Below are 26,695 nucleotides of genomic sequence, written 5' to 3' on the forward strand. Positions count from 1 at the left end.
ATTGCAGGTCAATATTGACAAGACAAAACTAATGATGATTGGGATGCTAATAAACAGGTTGATGTCACCTTTGAAGGAGAGCCCTTGGAAACAAGCAACAAATATAGGAATTCACGGACAATTATAAATGGAATGCAGGTGTGGGGAGGAGGATTTCGGGAGGCTTGAAAGCGTTATTAGCTTCCAAAATAAATGCAATAAGGCATCTGGGATTGGGAAATGAGAAAGTTGTATACACTATGCTCGTGCAGAAAGTAAATTTTTACCCAGCTTGGGCACCTGGACTCTCTAGGATCTACTTGGAAAGAATAGAAACTTTAAATAAATTTTTACTGATAGGGGAGTTAGGGGTTAAGGCATAGACACTTTTCCCCATCCTACTGGCTGAAATAGGTATGATATCTCTAGAAGGGGAGACATAATAGAAGGATACCACACAAGATGATGGACACAATGCAAATCACGGGATGGCACAAGGAGGGAATGAAGTGTGGGTTATAACAGTTGCTGATATATCAGAAGATGCATGTGAAATTAGCGAGATAGTGATGCAGAAAATGCTACAGAGCTATTGCAAAACCCGGGGACAAAGATACGGTTATACCAACAGGAAATTAACTCAATGGACAGCTATGGAAAGCAGAAATGCCTTGGGAAAGACATATCAATATTTAAAAGGAATCTAATCTGAACCAGTCTACATGATCTAGAGGTGGAAAGGGGCAGGTGGGAAAGACCCATGATCCCCAGAGATGAAGGGACTTGTTAAATCTTCCCTATAGGGGAGGTAGAAAATGAGCAGCATGTACTCCTAAAATGTACATCCTTTGCACACATCAGATGTAGGAGCAAAAATAACTTGAAAAACCTACTGAAGCAGCCGCCCAAAAAACTAGGGAGCTACTTAAATGAAGTTTGAAACATTGCAACCGAGGAAGATAAAGACGATCTTGATGGATAACAAGGAAATTTAGGGGTTGCATTTGATGGTTTGGTTCGGTATACTGTATCTAGATCCGATTCATATATCCTTCTAGGGGACTAGAAATCCTTATTAGGGGACTGGAAATCCTTATTAGGGCTAGCTCAGCAAGTACTCACTACATAGCAAGTTTTGTAATATTAGGGGCTAGATGTAAGGGATCACTATTAATAGTCATCACTAGTCCTATAGATCCTAAAGGCCCTCCCATCTTATGAGTGACTATCGTGAGATTGAAACTGCACTATGTTGTGTTTTTAGAGGATGAGTTTGGGAATGTTCCTGGATTCATCTAGGTATATCACTAGTCTCATAGATCCTAAAGGATCTCACATCACAGTTAGGGGAAACAGAAACGGGGAAACGGGGAACGGAAACGGAAACGTTTCGGGATTTTTGGGAGGGCTGAAACGGGGAAACGCCACGTCAGCAAAGGGGGTTTAGAGATGAGAACACACACATTTAGAATGCTACAGCCTACAGCTTGAAAGAGAGCCAAGGGTTGAAAGAGAGGGCTGAAACTTGAAAGTGGGGCCTGAAATAGGAGGGAACAGAAGGCTGAAAGAGAGGGCTGAAAGAGGGGGCTGAAGGAGGGGCTTGGAGATGATGATGGAGGGCTAAAGCAGCTTGCAGGAGAGAAAGGAGAGGAAAGGTGTGAATGGGGCTCAAGGAGGGCTGGAAAACCTTGAGGATGGAGAGAGTATGAGGCTGAAGGAGTGGAAGGAGGCTAAAATCGAAAGCAAAGAGACCAAAAACAGGGCTGGCGGCGGATTTCGCGTCATTTTGGAGACCTAGCAGCCTGTGCTGTCTGAAACGGCCCGTTTCAGGGCTTTGAAATGCGTTTCAGACTGGCTGAAACGTTTCAGCCAGCCGTTTCAGGGTCCTGAAACGTTTCAGATCCTGAAACGCGTTTAAGGAAACGAGGCTTCTCTGAAATGGCGTTTCACGCCTGGTTGGGCTCTGAAACGCGTTTCAGTGTAACTGTGTCTCACATGGACTTTAATGAAGTACAAACTGCTAAGAAGGAAGTGATTTTGGAGTTTGATACAAAGGTAAATAAAGATGATTTTCAAGAAGAGATTAAAGAACATGCAGCAGACGTGATAATGCCTTAAAGATCTGAGTAGGGGGACTCCTTGAAGGATGTTATAAAGAGGACTTTTTCAGTGACACTCTAGCACATGTCAAAGCAGCCATGCCTAACATTGATTGGACGGTTGACACGGATGATGAGGTCGATGATGATGATGAAGCCAGAGCAACTCAGATCTCACAGCGTAAAGGTCATGCTATCATTATGCTTACCTCATGAGACCTATGTGTCAAGCTTCTCCAACAATCTTACAAGTTGAAAGGGACTAAGGTGTGGATAGTTGAGGAACTTGTAGGATCGTTAGATGATAGAGACAGAGTAAGGTGCAAAAGAGTCGATAGAGTCTGCCGTCACGTCAAAACTAGGATAGTGAAAAAAAGGAGTACAAGGTACTTGTACCTAGACCTAGGACTAAGTGTCCTAGGTGTCACATAGGACTAACTGTCCTATGTGGCCTAAGAGGCACTAACACTACAAGTGCCTATATTTATGCTTACAAGGCACATACCATGGCCTATAGGGCATCACTAGAACCACCAGGAGATGGCCTACAAACCCCCCTCCATGGGATGGGCTGAAGTACTCTGGAAACGTCTCAGAATACCTGGTATTTTCTGGTCATGGTGGCACATATTCATCCAAAAGGATATAGCCACCTATGAATGTACAAGGGATGTCAGATCATGTAACAAAGGGAACCAAATGTAAAGCCTATCGAAAGACTTCGAACTTGGGACGAGGAAGTGTCTTTGTAAATATATCTGCTATGTTGTCCTCTGTGGGAAGATAGGACAACTCTATGTCTCCTGTTGACAACCGCTCCTGAACATAATGATAATGAACTTCAATGTGCTTGGTACGCGCATGAAACACTGGGTTACGCGCAATGGCCAAAGCACTCTGGCTGTCAGTGTAGACAATAGTGGAGGATGTCTGGCGAATACCAAGATCTTTAAGTAACTGTCGAAGCCAAACACACTCTACTGTAGCGGTGAAAGCTGCCCTGTACTCAGTCTCACAGCTAGATGTGGCAACTGTTGGTTGCTTCTTGCTGAGCCAAGAGATACATGAATTGCCAAGCAAAAAACAATTGCCAGTATGTGACACTTTGGTGTCGGAACATCCTGCCCAGTCACTATCCGTGTAAGCATGCATGGTAAGTGAACCCTGATCACCATAGAAGAGGGTTAAATCCTGAGTGCCTCTGAGATATCTGAAGACTCTCCTCACTGCCTGCCAATGCTGTGGACTGGGCATGTGCATGAATCTGCTGAGCTGAGATATTGCATACTGTAAGTCAGGTCTGGTGTGACATAAATAAATAAGGCATCCAACAGCCTGCTGATAAAGAGTGATATCACATGGTGGGCTCCCATCATGAGCTGAGAATTTGAAGCCAGGGTCCACTGGAGTAGAGATTGGCTTGCAATTTTTAAACTGAAAACGATCAAGGAGCTGTCCAATATACTTGGACTGAGACATCATGATACCCCCCTCAACATGAGCAAACTGAATGCCCAAATAATAATGGAGCTGTCCCATGTCTGACATGTCAAAAATCTGCTACAAATCAGCCTTGAAAGCTGCAATCTGCTGAGTATCTGGGCCCGTGATGGCAATATCATCCACATATAAAATCAGCACTAAAAAATCAGATCCACTCCTGCGGACATAAAGAGTGGGTTCTGTGGGGCTATTCTGAAAACCAAGGGATAGGAAGTGTGCATGAATTTTGGCATACCATGCGCTGGGTACCTGCTTCAAACCATAAAGGGCTTTTTTAAGCCGGCATACCTTATTTTCAGAATTAACAACCTCAAAGCCAGGAGGTTGTGTGACATATACTTCTTCCTGCAGATCCCCATGAAGAAAAGCACTCTTGATGTCAAGTTGGTGCACTTGCCAATGATGATGGGCTACAATGGCAATGACACATCTAATGGTAGTAATCCTGGATGTGGGAGCAAATGTCTCCTTAAAGTCAATGCCTTGTTGTTGGGCATATCCTTTTGCAACAAGACGGGCTTTGTATCGATCTATGCTGCCATCAGATTTCCTTTTTAATTTTTAGACCCACCGGGTACCAATGGCATGCTTGCCAGGAGGGAGATCTACTAATTCCCACGTGTCAGTTTTGGCAATGGATTGTAACTGAGCTTTCACTGCATCCATCCACTCTTTGCTGTGAAAAGCATCTTTATGGCACAAGGTCTCTTCATTGCAAGCTGTAGCAAGGAGTGCAAATTCAAGAAAGTGACCATGCATCTGTCTATTCCTTGATCTTGTCCGGGCAGCAAAAGGCTGATCTTGTTTGCTGTCCCTCAATGTATCAAGAAGCCATATGGGAACTTGCCTTTGCTGTCTATTGACAGCTCTTTCTTCAATGATTGCATCATGAATAGTGGGATCATTTTGTGCTGGAAGAGAAACCTGCAAATCAGCATGGGGTAGTGGCTGATTATTGCTTGGTGGAGGGCCTACAGGAGGCTCATGTTGCTGGTCAAAGTCCTCTTTTGAGGATGGGAGAGGTAACCAAGATTCAAAGGCATCAAACATGTCAACATCTGGCTTAGCTTTGCAGTCCACAAGAGGAGAAGCTGAATGTTCAGCAAAGATTACATCTCTACTGACAATAACCTTCCCAGTATTTGGTTGATATAACTGATACCCTCTGCTCTCTTGGTTGTAACCAATAAATATGCATTTGATTGCCTTATCATCAAGCTTATGTCTTAGCTTAGATGGTACATGAACATATGCAAGAGACCCAAAAACTCTCATGTGTGAAGTGCTCCTGCCTTTCCATGCTTCATAAGGTGTAAGAGTCTTCAATGCCCGTGTAGGTGATCTATTCAGCATATAGTTGGCACACATCACTGCTCTCCCCCCCTATCTGTGTTGAGGGTGACAAGCTTGCATCCTGATTCATTCTCAACCATATTCAGCCACCTCTGAAAGCATAATAAAACTTCAGATTTGGCTTTTAAAGGATATAACCAGCAATATCTTGTGAAATCATCAATGAGAGTCATAAAATATTTGTACCCTTCAATGGCATTTGTTCTCATTGGGCCACAGACATCACTTTGTACTAGCTGCAATTTCCTTTGTGAGAGTTTTGGACAATTCTTTTGAAAAGGAAACCGATGCATCTTACCCAAAAGAAAACCCTCACACACATGTTTATGTACGTTGTACGGACACACATGTACGCTCGCACGTGCAGGTACGGCGTGGCTTTTAGTACAATCGTTCGTACAGTCGTACGGATTGTACAGAAGGGGGTGTAGGGAGTCCGGGGGTAGGAAGATGAGTCAAACGTGGCTCTGATACCACTGTAGGATCGTTAGATGATAGAGAGAAAGCAAGGTGCAAAAGAGTCGATAAAATCTGCCGTCACGTCAAAACTAGGATAGTGAAAGAAAGGAGTACAAGGTACTTGTACCTAGACCTAGGACTAAGTGTCCTAGGTGTCACATAGGACTAAGTGTCCTATGTGGCCTAAAAGACACTAACACTACAAGTGCCTATATTTATGCCTACAAGGCACATACCATGGCCTATAGGGCATCACTAGAACCACCAGGAGATGGCCTACAGAACTTACAATTGCTCGATTGAAAAATAAGGTAATAGAATTAGCTAAGGTCAAGGTTGATAGGAAGGATGGAAAAAGGACAATATATCGTGAAGACATAGCAATCATTAAGGAGTTTAAATCTAAGCCAAAAGACTCTCAGTCTTAAATTGATGTATAACTGGTTATATTTTTCTCCCAAGCTGTAATGTAGGTACCCTAAATAATTGTAGTTGCTTCTTGCACTTCCTAGGAGTTGGCATATGCCCTCCCTAAACAGATGCACTAGAGGATTTTTTAATTGTCCCATAGACTTGTTGGTCTTTCGTGGATGTTAATCTCTCTCTCTCTCTCTCTCTCTTTCTATCTCTCTTTCTCTCTCCTCCCAGATTTTACCTTTGGTGCTTTTAACAATGAGAATACTTTTTTGTTATAAAAGAGATTATTATACATGAGATATGAGGTTACAATTCTTAATTTGCAAATGTAGTCTGTTGCTGATATGAACCTTTGCCTTTAGTGTTTTTTACAATGAGAATTGCTCTCAACATATATGCGATTATCCTTTAGGAGATATAAGGTATAATTCTCAAAATGCAAGTGTAGATTGATTGAACGATTGAGAGAGAGAGAGAGAGAGAGAGAGAGAGAGAGAGAGAGATTTTAGCTGAGGATTTTAAGCTTACAGGTGAAGAGTATTCCCCAATTGGAAGCTGCATTTTTTTTCTTCTCTCATATTGGCCCTGACAATTTCGACGTAGAAGAGTTTGAGAAGCAATGCGGTGTAGGTAAGTATTGCATGATTCCGATTGCTAGTATGTATGGTTTGTTATTTTGTTAAATTGCTCTAATTTCTTTTATTTCTATGTTCAACTGTATACAAGGAGCTTTTTTTAAAAAGGGGTTCAAGTAATTTTAAGTGGTGGAGTGTTTTGTCATTGAGGTTGATGCATGTGTATTGTGAAGATACAGTGTTGCATTCTTTTGCATTGCAGTTAGATAGAAACGACTGTGGACTCACTTTTTGATTAGTTCACTCCTTAAGTGCTCTCCTTAATCATGGATTAGACTTTCCTTCACCCCTAGAGTTCCAACAAAACTGAGTACAAAGGTTTGTGTGTCAATGGATGCCCATGTCCATGTATATGTATGTGACTATGTGAGCATTTGAGAGCATGTGTAAGCTAGTACCCACTATTGGGACACTTGATTTGGTGGAATGCCATAGTAGCTTGTCCTTTTACACCCGAGTCCATAGGTTTTAGCTTGTGGGTACGATAACAACTTTGGGCATTTCATGGGATGATGATCTACAGATGTGCAAGTAGGCATACACCTATATGTGTACATGGGCATGTGAGCTAGATTGTACTCACCATTGGGGCACTGGTGACATTGGTAAGGACATGGAAGTAGCTAATTTTTGATATGATTAAGGGGGAAAAAACCTATGTGGTCTTTTATGGACTCCATGATCTGCTCACATTACTTCATGATGCGATCGGCCTCCTACACCTTTTTGAAAGTCCTGGTGAGAAGGGACTTGAACTTCTTTTCTTGCCGAGGGTTGCTTTGTAGGGGTCCTACTCACTTTGGTGGAATGGGTGTCATTCAGGATCCCTTGGACTAATGGCAGAGACTGCTCCCATTGGGACTGTGCAGAGACTGCTCCCATTGGGACTCTGCATTTGCAACAAAACATTTCAGAAAGTCGAAGGCCAACTAATTGTAGATTTCTGTTTGGCAATCAGACTGAGGATGGAAGATGCTAGAAAAAATGAGCTTTGTATCAAAGTTGTTGAAAAGGGCTCTCCAAAACTGACCAATGAACTTGGAATCCCTATGCTACACAATGATATGTGGCATACCACACATTGGATACCACCATTGTTAGAATCATGGTGCGGAGAGAGAGAGAGAGAGAGAGAGAGAGAGAGAGAGAGAGGGTTAGGGTGTGAGGAAATGACACTCAATTGAAGCTGTGAGAGAGAGAGAGAGAGAGAGAGAGAGAGAGAGAGAGACGGTTAGGGTGTGAGGAAATGACACTCAATTGAAGCCTGTAGACATAAAGAAGGCTTTCATTCATTCATCAAGTATGACATGATAAGTGAAGTACAAGCCTTATATAGGCTAAGCACACACGCACATGTACCATGTGTATATGGGATAACTCCCAGAGTGACATGTGGCACTCACACATGATTCACACATGAACTAGTACTAGAACTACTAAACTACACACCAACACATCACATCACCACACTGTTTGTCTATAAGATCTCCAACACCCACCTTCAGATTAAAGAGTGTGAGACCCAACACGCAAAAAGTAGACCGATCCCCCCTCCACCGCAATACTGCAAAGAGCAAGTCCAACTATCCAACACCTCTTGTGTGATAGTGACTTCTCAGTCAGCTTGTGACCAGCAAGGGCAAACCATCACTCATCACCCCTCCTTACTCTGAACTAGGTGGTCAATGCCATCAAACCAAAGTAAAAGACAATACAGTCATTTTTGGGGGACAACCTAGGGTATAGTACCTCTTATTGACTCCAAATGCATTCAATTTAGAGGGACAACTCATGGGTGAGAACCTTTATTAACTACCTTCTCAGAGAGGAATAGATCATGCAACATAGCAGATGAAGCTTCCTGCTCAGGTCTAGTAGATGTAGCATATATATTCTTGAGCTTGTCTAGGTTCTGCGTAGCTGAAGTAGTGAGGTCAAGGTGATGAAGCAAGTTGTTGACCAACCTCACATCAATAAGTGCCAATGCTGTGTCATGCTGCTTATCCCTAGCTGAAGGTAGTGCAGATGAGTTTGTGCCACGAGGATGAGGCTCCACAGTGTCAAACTGAGGTAGGAAAGGAAGAAAGCTGAAGTAGATAACCAGCCAAAAAAGGAGCTTGTCTAGGGCTCTGAAATGACTCAGCAACTTGAGAAATGTTTGAATAAATGTGTCCAGCAGCTGATGGATGCACTGGGGGGTTCCAAAATGCAAACCCTAATGGAAAAGCAGCAATAATACTCTTGGAAATGTAGAACTGAGTAAACCTAAGCCAAATAACAGCAAGTAGATGCCCTGATGTGCAGAAATAAGCCAATAAAAGAGCACTTGTGGGCAGGATGAGTGCTCAAGATCCTGGAGCAGGTCCGAAAGCCTGAAGAGGGTAGCTGGAGGGGCGCCAAATGGAAAGATATAGCTTGAAATGTATGAAGCAGCTCTCTAGGTATTCCGAAATAAAGTTGCAGGCCTCCACAATAAAAACGGTCTATTGTAGGTGTGCTAGAGGCTTCAGAACAGCTCCAAAAATGCTCGGTCGGCTATCAAAGTGCACCGAGATGCTGCAGCAAGTCTTCACGCTGAAAATTGATGGACTTTGACCAAAAACACCTCGAAAACGGTCTTGCTGTAGGTAGTTCTGCAACAGCATCCCTAGATCGAAATGCAAGTAAGTCGATTGTTTACAGGTTGGGAGTGGCTGGAGCTGGTTGCGGGGGCTGATGGCAGCCTCTTGAGTCGATGCAGGCCTGGAGCAGACAGCCTCCCGGGATGACAGCACGGCCCACCCGGGCTGTGGGAAGAAATGCGGGAGGGCCTAGAGGCTCTGGCAGTCTCTACGGCCTGCACTGCTGCAGGCCCTGCAACCAGAAGGCGCCGCGCAGCAACCCCTTAGGTAGCGGGGATAGTGCAAGAGGCGCCCATGTTGATGCAAGGTGGCGGGGGTGATGCAGGGGGCACCGGGGGCCCTCGTAGCAGTGGAGGAGGCTGTTGCGACAGCCAGCAGCCGGCGAGACAGCACACACCCGGCACGAGAGCTTGGAGAGCCTGCGGAGTTGGGAGAAGGTAGGCGAGGGGGGGGGGAGAGAGAGAGCCCGTAGGGCTGGGTGGGGGGGGGGGGGGGGGGGGGGGGAGGGGGCTGGGCAGATGAAGGCTTCTGACAAAGTGGTGTTCCTGGAACCAGTGGCCGGTGGAAGGCCTCTGACAAAGTCTATGCTGACTTGTTCAAAAAGCTAATAAGGGGCTAAAGACCTGCTGGCATATCTAGCAGTGCGACACATACTTGTGGATGTTGCTGCATAAATGAGGCCAGAAAAGCTTGCACTCAATTCTCTTAAGAGTGCCTGCAATGCCTTGATGCCGCCACCGTGGAATTGTGTGTATCATGGATTATAGTAGCACAGAACTAGGGCAGCACATGAAGCCGTCCTAAAAAAAAGAGCCACCCATCATGTATGGCATAGTCACCCGGCTGGTTATCAAGCATAACTAGGTCCGATGAACCTGAAAATCTGAGTCGGTGTGGTATTGTTGCCCATGGCTAAAAGAGAGGATTGGAGATGGAGCTAACCATGCCGTGTCAATTGAGAGCATTGGCCACTACATTTTCTTCCCAAGGCTAGTACTAAATCGTTTCACCAAACTATTGAAAAGTTTGGCTCCACCGAACTTGGTGGTTAGACCACTGGGCAGATGGCATAGTTTGAAGCCACCTCAATGCTTGGTGATCTGCCCGTATAGTAAAATCCTGTCCATACAGAAAATGCTTCCATGTTTTTTTAGGCATGGATCACTGCTAACAACTCCTTATCATATACAGAATACGTTGTCTCGACTGGAATTAGTTTCTGTTCCTCAAATGCCATGGGGTGACCATTTTGCTCCACGACTGCTCATATGGCATAGTCACTAGTGTCGGTCCGAACATCAAAGGAAGATCCCACTTAGCCAGTGCAATGGATGGTGCTGAGGTAACTGCTTCCTTCAAATGGGTGGAGGCTGAAACTGCTTCTAAAGTAAAGTGAATGGACTTCTTCTTGATTTTACCCCTCGTAGCAAATTGGTGATGGGAACCGCAATCTTTGCCAAGTCCTTTATGTGCTTCTTGTAGGCTTGAAAAATTCTTAGAAACATGCGAACCTCTCGCACTGTATTAGGCACCTCCCACTCTATGATGTCCTTCACCCATAGTTGCCAGGAGTTTCTGAAACGGGAGGATTTAAACGGGTTTCATACGTTTGGAACGGGTTTCGAAAAATGAATGAAACGGGTTTCATTTGGAATGTGAAAATATGTGCATTTATACCTAGGGTATGCATCATGCCATATACAAAAATGTGCAAATAGAGATTATAAGTGACTCCATAGTGCAGACATGATACAAAAAACATACATATCAAGTATGAGCACCATACATACTGAATCCTGATCATACAAAAAGCTGGAGTCATCAATGATCATACATACTAGAGTACTCAATGATCATCATCACACATACATACTGAATGATCATACATACTGAATCCTGATCATACTGATCATACATACTGAATACTGATCATTAGAAAAACTAGAGTCATCAATGATCTTCCCAAGACCTCCATGGACCATGAAGGTAAAAAGGTCAAACTACAAATGGAATCCAAAGATCTTGAATCCTCCTAGTACTGTCTATCAATGATTGGGGCTGTATGAAACGGGTTTCATACGTATGAAACGTGTAAACGTTTCATATGGGTTTCATATTTGTATGAAATGCGTTTCAAATGCAACTATGCCTTCACCGGATCCAATCAAACAATTGTAGGAGAGATGACAAACACACACACGCACACGCATACACGCACCACACACGCACACACACACACACACACACACTCACGCACGCATGCACATGCATGCCCGTGCCCCCTGCGTGCATGCACACACATGGGGCATGACAACAAACGCGTACTATGGGTTCTCCGTGCGAAAGGTTGACTTCAGAATATCTGGTTCATGAATATGGATCTCATGGTCTCCACTTTTTAGAGCAATTTTGGAGAGCATCTTGGTCCCATTCAGGTGTTCCAAAGTGTAATCAATCCAGGGCATGGGAAACTGGCTCTTCACTGTCAGTTTGTTGAGTGCGTTGTAATCCACACACATCTTGGCAGGGCTGTCCTTCTTGACAAAGAGGATCCAGACTACATATGGAGATTACTAGGGTGTACGAAACCACTCCGCAACAGATCCTTCAACAAAATCTTGAGCTCCTCCTCCATCTTCTTGATGAGACGGTAATGATGTTTGCTCAGTGGTGATGATCAATCCAACGATCTTTTGGCCAAACTGGTGGTAAGGCTATAAGGACACTCAATTTGAGGAATATATCTTGGTACTACTCTAGTAATGCTCGAGACATTTGTACTTATGAAATCAATGGTCGAGGAAGTGTACCGTGGAGCCAAGGAATGAATTTACCCCCAAGGGCCTGGGATTTTGAGATCCAAGCCCTTGTTTTGGTGGTCAGGTTGAACCTCAAATTGGTGCCACCATCATGCTCTCAAAATGACACCCGTTGCCTTGTTGGTGCGACCTTGAGTGGCCGGTTATCTACCCAGGCCAACTATCTACCCTCTTTAGAGTGGCTGAAGTGACCTCCATGTTGCTCTTCGCTTGCTGTCCCACGAATGCGCCATTTAAGGCAATGATATGTTGGGACGAGAGTCAACTGGGCCTGCATGGAAGTTTTGTTGGAGATGATATCCTCCAAACTCTTTGAATTTGCAAGGATGAGGACCTTCTGCCCGCCGATCTTGCCAGTAAAACTAGAACATGGTTTGGAAATGTGTGAGGCTACCCCTTCTGCTGATCTTTAATCTCCTCGATGACCATATATGTTTTCGGGGGAGGTGAAGCTATGGATAACCACTTGATGTGGCTGCCTTTGCTTCGAGCTTCTTGAAGTGAGGGCAATCTTGCTTGTCGTGACCTTGCACATGACAATAGTAGCACTTGTTCTCTTTGGCGTAGATCACTCGGGATGCTGAATCCAAGAAACTACGTAGTTGTCGTAGTTGTTTCTATCTATTGTTGTCTAGTTCTTCTTCGACTTCCTATTCCTAGGTTTCTTCCCGTTCCCACCATCACTTGGCGTGGAGTCCTAGTATCAGGAGGGGGTGCGGATTCTTGATGCATGTGTACATGAGGAATATACAAGAGGCCATAAGAGAGATTTAGCATTAGACGGATTACCCTCCGCAAGACAGTTGGGTCAGTTACGGTAGCCGATGCCATCTAGCAGAGTAGTGTTGAGCTTCAAGCACATAGGCACTTTAGAGACGGCATTCTCTTCAATAGTGGTAGAGATAGGACTTGGCCTCCATAGAGAGATTCAAGGAGACGAGATACATACGAGAGTGCATAGCTTGACCTCCAAGCCGTAGAGATCCATAGCTCATAGTTTCATCGCTCCGTCAGGGTGTGGCATGTTCAACAGGGGGATAGGATGATTCGGTAGTTTTTTCAACTATTGGCCCGTGCTTAGCAAGAACCCAACTACGAGAGCTACGAGATGAGATTGGTCGGGACCTCTGTGAGATTATAGAGATGACCACCTTTTTTTAATCTCCAACGGTTTTAGGTAGAGTCGTCGTCCCCTCAGGTTCTTGCGGCCCAAGAGAGAGTTTGGGTGCACACTCCTTTAGTTGTTACCGCATGCATCAATAGGCAAATAGATGCATCATTCACAGATAAAAGACGGCCCTAAAGCCCTCCAACCGTAGAAGTGCCTAGGCGAGGTGGCATGACACTGTCTTTTAGTGCTTTTGGGAGGGCATGCATGCTTCCATGTGGTTGGTAGGTGGATATCATCTCCACCTTGCAAGCCATATGGATTGTTCTCGGATGACACAGAGACACTAGTCCCACATGTGCTCTTGACTTTTATGTACTCTCGACTTTTCTTTCTCACTTTGATGTTTTTTCTTTAGTCAATACGTCTAAGGTGATCTAATCAATGTGAAGAACCAAAGTTTTGAGGATGCAAATGTGTGCAATGCATGCATAAATTTGACACTGATTGGGCCCTCCAATGGGGGAATTGCGCCCTCGTGAGAGTACTTATGACACTGGTTCGGCCCTCCAATGCGAGAAGAGCACCCTCATGAGAGAGTTTATTTCCGTTTTGGCGTACCCCTTGATTAATGTCCCTTCAGATCACTCAAGGTCCATTCTCCCATTTCATCCTATACTTAGCCTATGACTCATGCACCTACCACTTTATGCAATCTAATGCACCTTTCCCTTTCCAATTACCCTTAGCACCTAGACATGTGGATGCACATCTTTATTAACAATGATTGGCCAATGGTATATAGTTTAGCGGTAACTATCTGCACCCTCGATCAGTCATCATATGAACATATGCCACACCATCAAATGGGTGCCTAATGCAATAATGTTCTAATGACTAATAATTAACAAAATAATCATTTCTCTTGTCATGACACTCCCTCTTGCTTGGATGAGCAGATTTCCTCTTCTGAATTATCTCTTGCCTCTATCTCTTGCGTTTGCTTTCTTTTTTTACTTCTGCATTTTTGCATTGCCTCTTTATAATCTGCAAATATATATGGAAAATCTATAAAGAACTCTTCTTCCATCCATTGTGCATCGCTGGCTGGCTGGATTAAAATCTCAGCAGACACATCTATCTCTTCTTTCCAATGGATACTCTTCTCTTGACGGCACACAATCTGTTCTGGAGTAAGAACTTCAACCTCATCTTTAAGCTTGGGGTCCTCTTGATGCTGAATGCTCAACTGCAGAAGTATCACCTCGGTATCTTTTCAAATTGCTAACAAGAAAGACATTCTTTATCACCAGTGGCCTGGTAATCTGAACTCATATGCCTTGGGATCTTTCTTCGGGATACAAAGCTGCTGAAATCTGAAATGGACCATAAAATTTCGGTGCTAGCTTGACATGTCTCGTACTTCCCTTCATTGACTTCATCCTTCTTGTAACAATCTTCAATATGACCAAATCATCCTTGTCATAATAAACTTCTTTTATAGTCTTATTGGCTGCCTTAGATTGTTGAACCTGGCATTCACAAAGTCCTTGATATCCTTGTGACATGGCTCTTTTTTTCTTCTAATACAAGGGTTTAAAGCCTTTGTACATTCGTCTATGTGCATTGAGATTAAACATATACAAATGCACTGAAAATGCAAACTTTTAAACCTCAACACCAACTCATGTGTAAGCTCACTAGCTGTTCATTACCCAAACTCTTCCTAAACCAATATCAGCCGCTACTGGCAATCGCCTGTAATCAGCCAGCTCTGTCTGTCATAAACAATTGGCACTTTAGTAATCCGCTCAGGACTCATCAAACAGCTAGCTTCACCTTCAAGAGCACCCCATTGTCTGGTGTCAACACAATGACTTGGCTCAACCAGAACGAATGACCACACAATTATAGGTGTGATGAAAGGTCTTCCCACCACCTTTACAATCACACGACGAACTATCCCTTGTGCATGCCCAGCTAAACGGCACCTCAGGCAAGCCTTTCACAAACTACGATGCTTTGTTGCAGCACTCTTCACGACCTTAGCAATTTACTGGCCTGTCTATGTTCCCGTTTATCAATTAAAGTACGTCCATACCGAACCGAACTTTCCTATGATACCAAATATTACAGCCCAACTCTCCTCTCTAAGACCTGATCTGCAACCTAACTAATCAAAGAGCAAACACAACAGCTGTGCAAGGGAGAATACCACCCAACAAATTAAACCATACAACAGGTCCACTCATCAACACATACTCGTTGTGTCAAGAAGATTCTACCCCTTACATGTGATGTCCTCTAGACCCTAGAAAGTTCCTACCCGCACTTAGCATCTTGGCAGGTGGCATTTCTAATCCTTGACCATTAGTTTGACTGTATAACCCGCAAACCAACAAAAAAACCACGCTGTGGTTCCTTACATAAAGGCAAACCGAAATGTGTAACAATGCAAAACAATCTTATGGTCTCTCTAAAGACTTCTGTGAACTTATCCATCTGAGGTCATGGCACATTCAAACAAAAAGCCACCCAATTGGCCTTCACAAGATGGAAGGCAATGGACAAAGAGAGTGGCTTACTTATAGAAGAAAGATCATACCAGCTCCTACATATGTTTGTGTATACATAGAAACATGTATTTATATACATAAGTAGTTATGTATGAATGTATGTGCGCGTGTACAGGCAATTGTTGTGTGTAGATTTCTAAACACGTGATAATATGCACAAGGTAAAAACTATCTACAATTTTTTTTCCAAAGCAAAGAACTTTTTGCCTTTGGTGTTGTCATCCTCATCCTCGAGTATTGATGGGAGGTCAGGGAAGGCGACCTGGATGTACCTCAAAGACTGGTGTCCAGGGTCAAACCTCTTTACTCTACGTGCCGATCATGGGAAAGATCGAGCTACAATTTCCTTTTTTTAACTTGACACCACTGAATACAACTCAGATGAATCTGCTTCCTTAAGCTAGAATGTCCACCTACGTCTCAAACTTTTTAGCCCCCAAGCCTGATTGTATTGGCTGTAACCCTTTCCCCTTATCCTCCTATATATTCCTCTGCTTTGCTCTCTTAAGGCTTCATGCAACAAAATTCCCTGATATGTCGACTTCGACTTGAAACCTATTACAAAATGGACTCACCTTGTGCATGCAGTTCGTGATGCCCCTATCATGGAATCTGAGCCTGAGGCTTATAATTCCCGCTCGTTGTGATAATCTGTCGCTTTTGTGCTTAGAGTGTCTCTGTGTCTTCCTGGATTGAAAGCCATGCTTTCGGGTGTTTGTCTTGCTATATTGAATCTGCATGCCTGCCTTTGCTGCTGCATGTGCAAAATAGTTTGTTTGTGGACCTTCGTATGCCCCCATGTTCCTGTAGGGGGAGGGTCGTGCTGCCCTCATTGATAAGGTCAAACAGATCGTTGAATTGTGTTCTGGACATGTAAAATTTTGGTTCCATATACAGACAACGTGAGGATGTAACCTGTTTCGAATCCACATCAACATTTTTGTCAAGTTTATGCTCTAGAACTTTAATCCAGAGATATTCTGGGTGTTGATGAAAATGTCAAGTCCAATTGGGCTATGAGTCAAATATAATATTTTAGAGTAAGTGGTTGCTGAGGTGGTGATGGAGTTTGGGCTAGTTTTACCTCTTGATTAAATATTATCATCTACTATATACTTAAATGTTAATTCTCATATAGATGTGTGTTGATTGCTGAACTACTTCCCCCCCCCTGTATGGCAGGTGTTGAGGTCACCTTTGAGGAGATCAAGAATTCTGTGGAGGCCGTTGTCAAGGGAAACAGAGATTTAATCCTTGCCGAACGCTATAGGGTCAATGGTGTGTCTACTTAGTTGGATATTGCTTATTTACTTTTTCAAAATATCAAAGGTCTCTCTAATGGGAGAAATTAGTTCTATTGGGTGTTCACTAATTTGTAACCTTTCACACTTAACTGATGGTTATCTTCCATGGGATTGTTCTAGTTGGATTATTACTGGGTAAGGTTCGGAGAGATTTACCCTGGGCAGATGGAAAGGTTGTCAAGGTAAGAATTTGCAAGGATATAATATGGAATTGGAATTCCTATTGGTTTCTGCAACCGTTTTTAAGAAGAAAATTTCTTCATCATTGAGACGCTGCTATACTTTTTTCAATCAGGAGGAGATGGACACACAATTGAAGGAGTTGCTTGGAGAAAAGACGGCAGAAGATGAAAAGCCCACTAAGAAGAAAAAAGAGAAGGTTTCCAAAGCTGAGGTATTACACCCTCTTTTTTTTTTTGGGCTGATCAGATGTATGGTTAATCACATACTGAGGGCCATGCCTGGTGCCCTGAGATGCCATAAAAACTTCATATTCTTTGATAAAGAAAGTGGCAAATATTGACAAGCATGCTGGAAAGAATGAAGGAAATCTTCATCATGTTTTGGTTTTCTTGATTCCGTAATCACATATAATTGGACGTACCAGCTTCCCTGAAAGGTGCTGAATACAGTGAAATCTTATTGCTCTTTGCTCAGTGAGGCTATCGTAGTACATGAAATTTTCTGTGTTATCCGAATGCTTGACCTGTTGTATCATGTTAATGTCTACAAATTCTCCTGCATCAATTAGGCTTTGTTATGTTTAAGCAGTTTACTGTCCATACACATTTCTCCATTTTATCCATATGTCTGATGTCTGTATGCTGAACCCGAGCTTTCAAAAATTGCAAGACTGCCGTCTTCGAGGTTTGCTTGAGAATTGTATAATGGTTGAGACTTAAATTCAGCTATGTGACTCGTAATTGATCTTGTTGCATTCCTTGTTGGGTCAATATTTGTTCATATGGATCACTCTGTTGAATATTTTTGCAGGATTGTACAGCTGCAACCCCAGAAATCCCCTCAGTAGAAGCTAACCATGAAGAGGCTAACCCATTTTCAATTTTTCCTGATCCTCAAGAAAATATACAGGTATCCAAGTACGTAGATGCAGTCATCGATTGCTAGATCGTCAGCAGAGCTGTAAACGGAATACTGGGTCTCTACCTTCTAGTTCATGATCTAGGCTTCTTTGGTAATGTTGGTGGCCCCCCTAGGTTATCTTCATTACTTTCTAGCAATCTTACATTCGAAAGGTTTTGTTTTAGTCAGGTTCATACTGAAATATTCTTCAGCGATGGAAATATTTGGAGGCCTTCTAATTCAAAGGAAAAATTGGAGATGCACCTCAGCGTTACTGGTGGAAAAATATTCACACGGTTTCCCCCTGAGCCAAATGGATATCTTCACATTGGACATGCTAAGGTACATTGCTTGACTTGTGTGTTGTTCACAGATCTGGCATCCATAGCAATGGTGTTTTGGATGTATAAGTGCTCCTGATTAAAGCTTGTGTCTCAATTCTAGAAAGAACCCACAATCTTTGCTTTATTGAGGCCTGACAAGAAATATGGTATATAATCGAGGTGTGTTGAAGCTTCCTTGAATGCATCCAGTCATGTCAGACCAGTTTCTTAAAATGAAAAAGTTGATTGGTGTGCATTTGTGTGTGTCTGTGCAAATGCATGCATCCTCTATTTTTTTGCTTACGATGTGGTCTAGAATGTTGGACTTTAGAACAACAAAATTCTGAACTTGTATGATTGGATATATTCTAGTCTTACAGAGGTATACAATGTGGTCTAGATATTACAACTTTCCCTCCCCCCCAACTTACATGTGCTTGTGCGCGCACAGCAAATAAATAGGTAAGCAAGAATGATAATAAATTGTTGGAAATGGAAGCGAGAGAACGTGAGAGAATGGAGCTGAAGCAAGCTGGAATGAAATTGCAGCAACAACAATAAATAAGTAAGCAAGAATGAGAATAAATTGTTGGAAAATGCGAGAGAATGGAGCTGAAGCAAGCTGGAATGAAATTGCAGTAACAACAATGAACTACAAAGTTAGGGTCGTAATAAAGATGAAACCCTACAATGAACCCTAACAGATGTGTGGTGACTAACTCACCCACAAACTCAACCTTTAAGTGAGATTAGGGATAAAAAACCATAATAAGGGAAAAAGTTCCCCTAGCCCCTTATTACATAACAGTGGCCACTACCTTGGGAAATACAAATATTTCTAACACCCCCCTGCAGTGACAATGTCACAATGTAAAAGGTAAACATCAATTACCACACGGATATAAGTTTAAGGCTTTGCGAAAAGCCTTAAACTTTGGACGAGGTAATGCTTTGCTGAAGAGATCTGCCACATTCTGTTGTGTAGGGCAGAAGACCAAGCTGATGTCCCGTGCATGTAGCTGCTCTCTGATTGTCAGTGAGAATTAGAGTAGGCTCCTCCAATGATGCATGAAAATCACCCAGCAAGCGCCTCAGCCAAATACACTCGCGTGTGGTTGTGAAGGCTGCCCTGTACCCAGCCTCACCTGAAGAGATAGCCACTGTAACTGTTTCTTGCTTAACCAAGGAATGCTTGAGTGCCCAAGAAAGAAACGGTTACCACTAGTGGACTGCTGAGTATCAAAATCACCAGCCCAATCTGCATTGCTGTAAGCATATAAGTGAAAGTCATCCCCCCCCCCCCCGGAAAGAGTAAACCAAGAGTTCGGGTGCCACGCTTCACAGCTTGTGAATGTAGAAGTCTTTGGACTGTGAACACACCTGCTCAACTGGGACACTGCATACTGAATGTCAAGATGGGTGTTGCATAAATAAATAAGGCATCCCACAGCTTGAGGCATCAAATGGTTCACTGGCATCATGAACGGACAGCTTAAGCCCCGGCTCCATAGGAGTAGAGATGGGCTTGCAATTTTGAACCTTAACCGTTCTAGGAGCTTACCAATATACTTGGAGTGCAATAGGCCAATACCTCTAGTGAGCAGCATGTCATGGACATATAGAACAATGATGAGCAAATCACCCCCTTCCTTCTTGACATAGAGGGTGCTCTCATGCAAACTATTCTTCATTCCTTGGCTAGTAAAAAAGGCATCTATCTCTTTCCATACCAAGCTCGTGGATTCAAACCATACAAGGCCTTTCTCAACTTGCATACTTTGCCTTTCTTGCCAAGTTCCACAAATCCAATGGGCTGAGAAACATAGACCTCCTCCTAAAGGTCCCCCCCATTCAAGAATATGGATCTTCCATCCATGAAATGCGGCCAATGTAACCACACCCCTAACAGTGGCCATACAAGTAGTGGATCATGCTCAACAAATGAGTAGAAGTATCCTTAGAACTTGCATGGTGAGTTGAGCCTGAAACTGCCATACCAGACTCTTTCTTCGTCTCTTTTGCAAGCCTCTTGGGGCATTCATTGATGTGATGACCAGGCTTTTTGCAAAAATGGCACTTGTCTTTCTTGAAAGGCTTTGAGGCATCCTTTATATCTTTCCCACATGCATGTGGAGCCACTGCTAGAGGCATGACTTGGATGAACTTTATTTTTCCCCTTATCCTTCACTGAAAAAGCATGCTTCCCACTGCGAGAACATGAAGCCATATTGTTTCGTGTTTGCTTCTCTTGCAAAGAGAGTGCTACCAACTCTTGAAAAGTGAGGCGATTTTGATTCCCTTGCATTGAAAGGTTGAGAGACGTATGAAAAGAAAGGTAAGACTTTTTAAGGAGTTCAAAGTAATGCTAAGAAGCTGTGTGTCAGTAATGACCTCATCACTGTTCAAGAGTTGTTCTTGCAAATCGTGAATCCGGTTGACATGTTCCTGCATAGATGTAGGCCATCTCCTGGTGGTTCTAGTGATGCCCTATAGGCCATGGTATGTGCCTTGTAGGCATAAATATAGGCACTTGTAGTGTTAGTGCCTTTTCGGCCACATAGGACACTTAGTCCTATGTGACACCTAGGACACTTAGTCGTAGGTCTAGGCACAAGTACCTTGTACTCCTTTTTTCATCTATCCTAGTTGACGTGATGGCGTTTCTCATCGACCCTTGTACCTTGTACGTGCTCTCTTTTGTCTACGCGACCCTTCAGTGGTACCAGAGCCCAGATCTGCTTCCTGCGCCTCTTTTCTGTACTGTTCGTACAACTGTACGGACGTTCGTACAGCTACGTACGGATCCCATACGTTTCCTCCAGCTGCTGTCCAAGGCTTCCAGTGTTTTTTCGTTGCCAAAAAGCGCCTCATTGCTGTTCCCAGACTGAGGCGACTGCTTGTAGGCTTCAGCTGCAGCATTTTCGAGGTCCTCCATAGTACTCGTGACCATCTGTCGTCACCTTTACACTGCTGTTCCAGACGCCTAGCTCCCGCGACTTTAACCAGACCCAGATCCAGGTGCCTAGCTCCCGTGACCTCTCCACAATCATTTGCTGAAGACGTTCTGCTATCGCGACCTGTTCAGAGCCCTCCAAAGGAGATACTACCAGCCACACACTAAGTTCGAGGTGTCTAAGGGCTGTTCCAGCTACGCTGCAGCTGTCTTTTGCACTTCAACCTGCTGCAGCAGCTTCGTGGTTTGTTATACCCTACCTACAGAGGCCTTTTGAGTCTCAGTCCTAATCTCAAAGGACCAGAAGCTGATTCACAAGCAACATTTGCAGTATTTTACTGTTTTTGACAGTTTTTACTGTCAAACCCTAATTTCCAACAGAAAAATTTAGGGCTTTTGACATTTGGACCTTCAACCTGTCAATACAATACTTTGGACAAGGCGAACAACTGAAATCCTTCCAAAAATTGAAGTTTTCAGTTAATTTCAGGTTCAGGACTGTCACATTGTGCCACGTCATCACTCAGGTCAACAAAATTTGGGGCTTTTGTGTTGGGAGCTCAATTTCAACTGGTGTTTGGGACAGTAACTCATATTTTTGCAGTTTCAAGCCTTGAGGCTATACATTGGGTCAGATTATCATACATTGTTTTTGGCCTATTTGCCCTCATTAAATTTGGGGCTTTTGCTAGATTTGCTGCTTTTGCAGTGAACATTGCCTACCACAGTCACACTTGGGTCAGCAGATCTGCATTTGCCCTTTGATTTGGGTGGGAAATTCGCAGATATTTTCAGTCATTTTTGGACAGCCAGCTTTTGCAGTGATAGCCTTGAGGCTTTTGGGTTTTCAGGTCTCTTTCAAGGTATCACATTTGCTATGGCTGGGAACAATCAAGATCTATTTGGCGTTCTCCATGAAGATCATAAGTTGGATGGCACCAACTATCCGATGTGGTCTTATCTTATGAAACATATTCTAGTTGCAAAGCATTTGTGGAATATTGTTTCTGGGTTGATCTGAGGCCAGCCAATGCTACAGTGGTTGCCTCTACTATTGGTCCCTCTGCAGGGGGTACTTCTCATGATGCCTCATCTTCTAGCACTCCTGCTGCTGCTCTTCCAACTCAAGAACAGTCAAGATGGGATGCAAGAGATGCAAAACACATTCATGTATTGCTTTATCATGCAAGAGAATCATTATTCCACACGTCCGGTAATGCTTCATATGCTGCAAAAGGAATTGGACATGTGCAGCTCACATCTATTTCAAGTCATCCTATCACTTTGACAAATGTTCTCTTTGTGCCTGGAATTGAAGTCAACCGGATCTCAATTTCAGCAATTGCTACTTCATGTTTCAGAGTGATTTTTGATGGCTACAGATGCCTACAATGCCATAGTTCTGAATGGCACTTTGCAAAAGGGGCTTTATCACCTTAATCATCACTCAGCTGCACTTTCTATTGAAGCATTTGCTATTTCAGATTCACAGCTTGCTGAAACTCATCTTTGGCATGAGAGAATGGGTCATCTTAATTATAGAGCTCTTGCAAAGCTACATTCACAGCAGATGGCAGATGATGTACCTCAAACTCACACAGTTTCCAAACATGTGTGTGAGGGTTTTCTTTTGGGTAAGATGCATCGGTTTTCTTTTCAAAAGAATTGTCCAAAACTCTCACTAATTGCAGCTAGTGCACAATGATGTCTGTGGCCCAATGAGGAAAAATGCCATTGGAGGGTACAAATATTTCATGACTCTCATTGATGATTTCACAAGATATTGCTGGGTATATCATTTAAAAGCCAAATCTGAAGTTTTCTCATGCTTTCAGAGGTGGCTGAATATGGTTGAGAATGAATCAGGATGCAAGCTTGTCACCCTCAACACAGATGGGGGGGAGAGTATATGTTAAAGGAGTTTGATGCATTTCTTTCTTAACGGGGCATTATTCACTCATGCACTATTCATTCATGCACTACTCCTTACACTCCTCAGCAGAATCCTGTTTCTGAAAGGAAAAACAGGTCCACAATGGAGATGGCCAGATGCATGCTTAAGGCCAAGTATTTGCCCAATAAATTTTGGCTTGATGCAGTGATGTGTGCCGACTATGTGCTGAATAGATCACCGACACGGGCATTGAAGACTCTTACACCTTATGAAGCATGGAAAGGCAGGAAGCCTTCACTTTCACACATGAGAGTTTTTGGGTCTCTTGCATATGTTCATGTACCATCTCAGCTGAGACATAAGCTTATTGGTTACAGCCAGGAGAGCAGAGGGTATCGGTTATATTAACCAAATATTGGGAAGATTATTGTCAGTAGAGATGTAATCTTTGCTGAACATTCAGCTTCTCCTCTTGTGGACTGCAAAGCTAAGCCAGATGTTGACATGTTTGATGCCTTTGAATCTTGGTTACCTCTGCCATCCTCAGAAGAGGACTTTGACTAGCAACATGAGCCTCCTATAGGCCGTCCACCAAGTAATAGTCAGCCACTACCCCATGCTGATTTGCAACTTTCTCTTCTAGCACAAAATGATCCCACTATTCATGATGCAGTCATTGAAGAAAGAGCTGTCAATAGATAGCAAAGGCAAGTTCCCAGATGGCTTCTTGATACATGGAGGGACAGCAAACAAGATCAGCCTTTTGCTGCCCGGACAAGATCAGGGATTAGACAAATGCATGGTCACTTTCTTGAGTTTGCACTCCTTGCTACAGCTTGCAATGAAGAGCCTTTGTGCCATAAAGATGCTTTTGACAGCAAAGAGTGGATGGATGCAATGAGAGCTGAGTTACAATCCAGTGCCAAAAATGACACATGGGAATTAGTAGATCTCCCTCCCGGCAAGCATGCCATTGGTACCTGGTGGATCTACAAATTAAAAAGGAAATCTGATGGCAGTTTCGATTGATACAAAGCCGGACTTGTTGCAAATGGGTATGCCCAAGAACAAGGCATTGACTTTGAGGGGACATTTGCTCCCACATCCAGGATTACTACCATCAGATGTGTGATTGCCATTGCAGCCCATCATCATTGGCAAGTGCACCAACTTGACATCAAGAGTGCTTTTCTTCATGGGGATCTGCAGGAAGAAGTATATGTCACACAACCTCCTGGCTTTGAGGTTGTTAATTCTGAAAATAAGGTATGCCGGCTTAGAAAAGCCCTTTATGGTTTGAAGCAGGCACCCAGGGCATGGTATGCCAAAATTCATGCACACTTACTATCCCTACTCTTTATGTCCGCGGGAGTGGATCTGATTTTTTAGTGCTGATTTTATATGTGGATGATATTGCCATCACGGGCCCAGATACTCAGCAGATTGCAGCTTTCAAGGCTGATTTGTAGCAGATTTTTGACATGTCAGACATGGGACAGCTCCATTATTATTTGGGCATTCAGTTTGCTCATGTTGAGGGGGGTATCATGATGTCTCAGTCCAAGTATATTGGACAGCTCCTTGATCGTTTTCAGTTTAAAAATTGCAAGCCAATCTCTACTCCAGTGGACCCTGGCTTCAAATTCTCAGCTCATGATGGGAGCCCACCATGTGATATCACTCTTTATCAGCAGGCTGTTGGATGCCTTATTTATTTATGTCACACCAGACTTGACTTGCAGAGTATGCAGTATCTCAGCTTAGTAGATTCATGCACATGCCCAGTTCACAGCATTGGCAGGCAGTGAAGAGAGTCTTCAGATATCTTAGAGCCACTCAGGATTTAGCCCTCTGCTATGGTGATCAGGGTTCACTTACCATGCATGCTTACACGGATAGTGACTGGGCAGGATGTTCCGACACCAGAGTGTCACATACTGGCAATTGTTTTTTGCTTGGCAATTCATGTATTTCTTGGCTCAGCAAGAAGCAACCAACAGTTGCCACATCTAGCTGTGAGGCTGAGTACAGGGCAGCTTTCACCGCTACAGTAGAGTGTGTTTGGCTTCGACAGTGACTTATAGATCTTGGTATTCGCCAGACATCTTCCACTATTGTCTACACTGACAGCTAGAGTACTTTGGCCATTGTGTGTAACCCAGTGTTTCATGCGCGTACCAAACATATTGAAGTTCACTATCATTATGTTCGGGAGCGGTTGACAGCAGGAGACATAGAGTTGTCCTATCTTCCCACAGGACAACATAGCAGATATGTTTACAAAGGCACTTCGTCGGTTCAAGTTCGAAGTCTTGCGACAGGCTTTACACTTGGTTCCCTTTGTTACATGAACTGACATCCCTTGTACATTCATAGGTGGCTATATCCTTTTGGATGAACATGTGCCACCATGACAAAAAAATACTAGGTATTTTGAGACGTTTCGGGAGTACTTCAGCCCATCCCATGGAGGGGGGTTTGTAGACCATCTTCTGGTGGTTCTAGTGATGCCCTATAGGCCATGGTATGTGCCTTGTAGGCATAAATATAGGCACTTGTAGTGTTAGTGCCTTTTAGGCCACATAGGACACATAGTCTTATGTGACACCTAGGGCACCTCCCTGTAGGCTCACGGAAGCAAAAGGATGGAGCAATAAGTGGAAGCCATCACATCAACAACTAGAATGAAAATAAAAGTACAAGGTACTATAAAAGAAAACCTAGGACCTAGTGTTCTAGTGGTACCACTAGTACTAGGGGTCATAAGACACTAATAGTACTAGGTGACCTAAGTGCCAATAACTAAAGCTACATGGCACACACCAAGTCCCAGACGGCATCAATACGACCGGGAGAAGATGGCCTACAAACCCCCCTCCATGGTATGGGCTGAAGTATTCGGGAAACGTCTCAGGTACAAGTACCTTGTACTCCTTTTTTTATCTATCCTAGTTGACGTGACGGCGTTTCTCATCGACCCTTGTTACGCGACCCTTCAATAGAGCCATGTGCAAATGATGAAGCTCTCTATGGAAATATCAGAGTCTGGCCTCATTACGAGTTTGATACGTATGTCCCAAAATATCCCAGGCTTCTTCAGTAGTCCGGCAGGACCTAATATGAGGGACAATAAACCGCTTGATATTCTATGGAATCAAAGACAAGGCTTGAGCATTACAAGTATCCCATCTCCTTTTCTTAGGAGTAATCCTTGCAGATGCTTGCCCATACGGGGAAGCTTGTTGTCCTTGCTGCCCACGACCTACACCACCACCATGACCCCCCCCCCCCTTCTCCCCTTGTTGTGAAGGAGTACCTGGTGCTATAGGGCCGGGACACGCATCATCACTGGTAACATAATCCCGAACGTCCTTGGCAACTATAGATTGCGAATCAAAAACTCCAAAGAGCCTAGTTGTCATCAGCCTTCGGGCTCTCCAAAGGGCAGTAAATCCGAAATAATGAGCAAATCACTTAATTACAGCCACTTAGAAAATTCAAGACAGCAAACAAATAAACTTCCAACACACAATCCAAGAGCTAGAATGCCCCTAGTTTGCACTAGACAC

General features: G+C 43.5%; 1 protein-coding gene across 2 annotated transcripts in view; it reads left to right on the plus strand.

Annotated features, from left to right (window-relative positions):
• OVA9 (glutamine-tRNA ligase, putative / glutaminyl-tRNA synthetase, putative / GlnRS) overlaps positions 1–26,695 on the plus strand; it is a 187,316-nt gene that overhangs the window by 46,508 nt on the left and 114,113 nt on the right. For both annotated transcript variants that reach the window (XM_087373033.1, XM_087373034.1), the window contains 6 exons: positions 6,341–6,440; positions 16,752–16,847; positions 16,994–17,055; positions 17,169–17,267; positions 17,867–17,965; positions 18,146–18,298. In XM_087373033.1, coding sequence (XP_087229159.1) covers positions 6,341–6,440; positions 16,752–16,847; positions 16,994–17,055; positions 17,169–17,267; positions 17,867–17,965; positions 18,146–18,298 — 609 coding nt within the window. The remainder of the gene's footprint in view (positions 1–6,340; positions 6,441–16,751; positions 16,848–16,993; positions 17,056–17,168; positions 17,268–17,866; positions 17,966–18,145; positions 18,299–26,695) is intronic.

This window comes from Dipteris shenzhenensis, chromosome 3, assembly GCF_047967505.1.
Source record: "Dipteris shenzhenensis isolate YYH24624 ecotype China chromosome 3, Dip_SZ_1.0, whole genome shotgun sequence".
In the NCBI taxonomy this organism is placed as follows: domain Eukaryota; kingdom Viridiplantae; phylum Streptophyta; class Polypodiopsida; order Gleicheniales; family Dipteridaceae; genus Dipteris; species Dipteris shenzhenensis.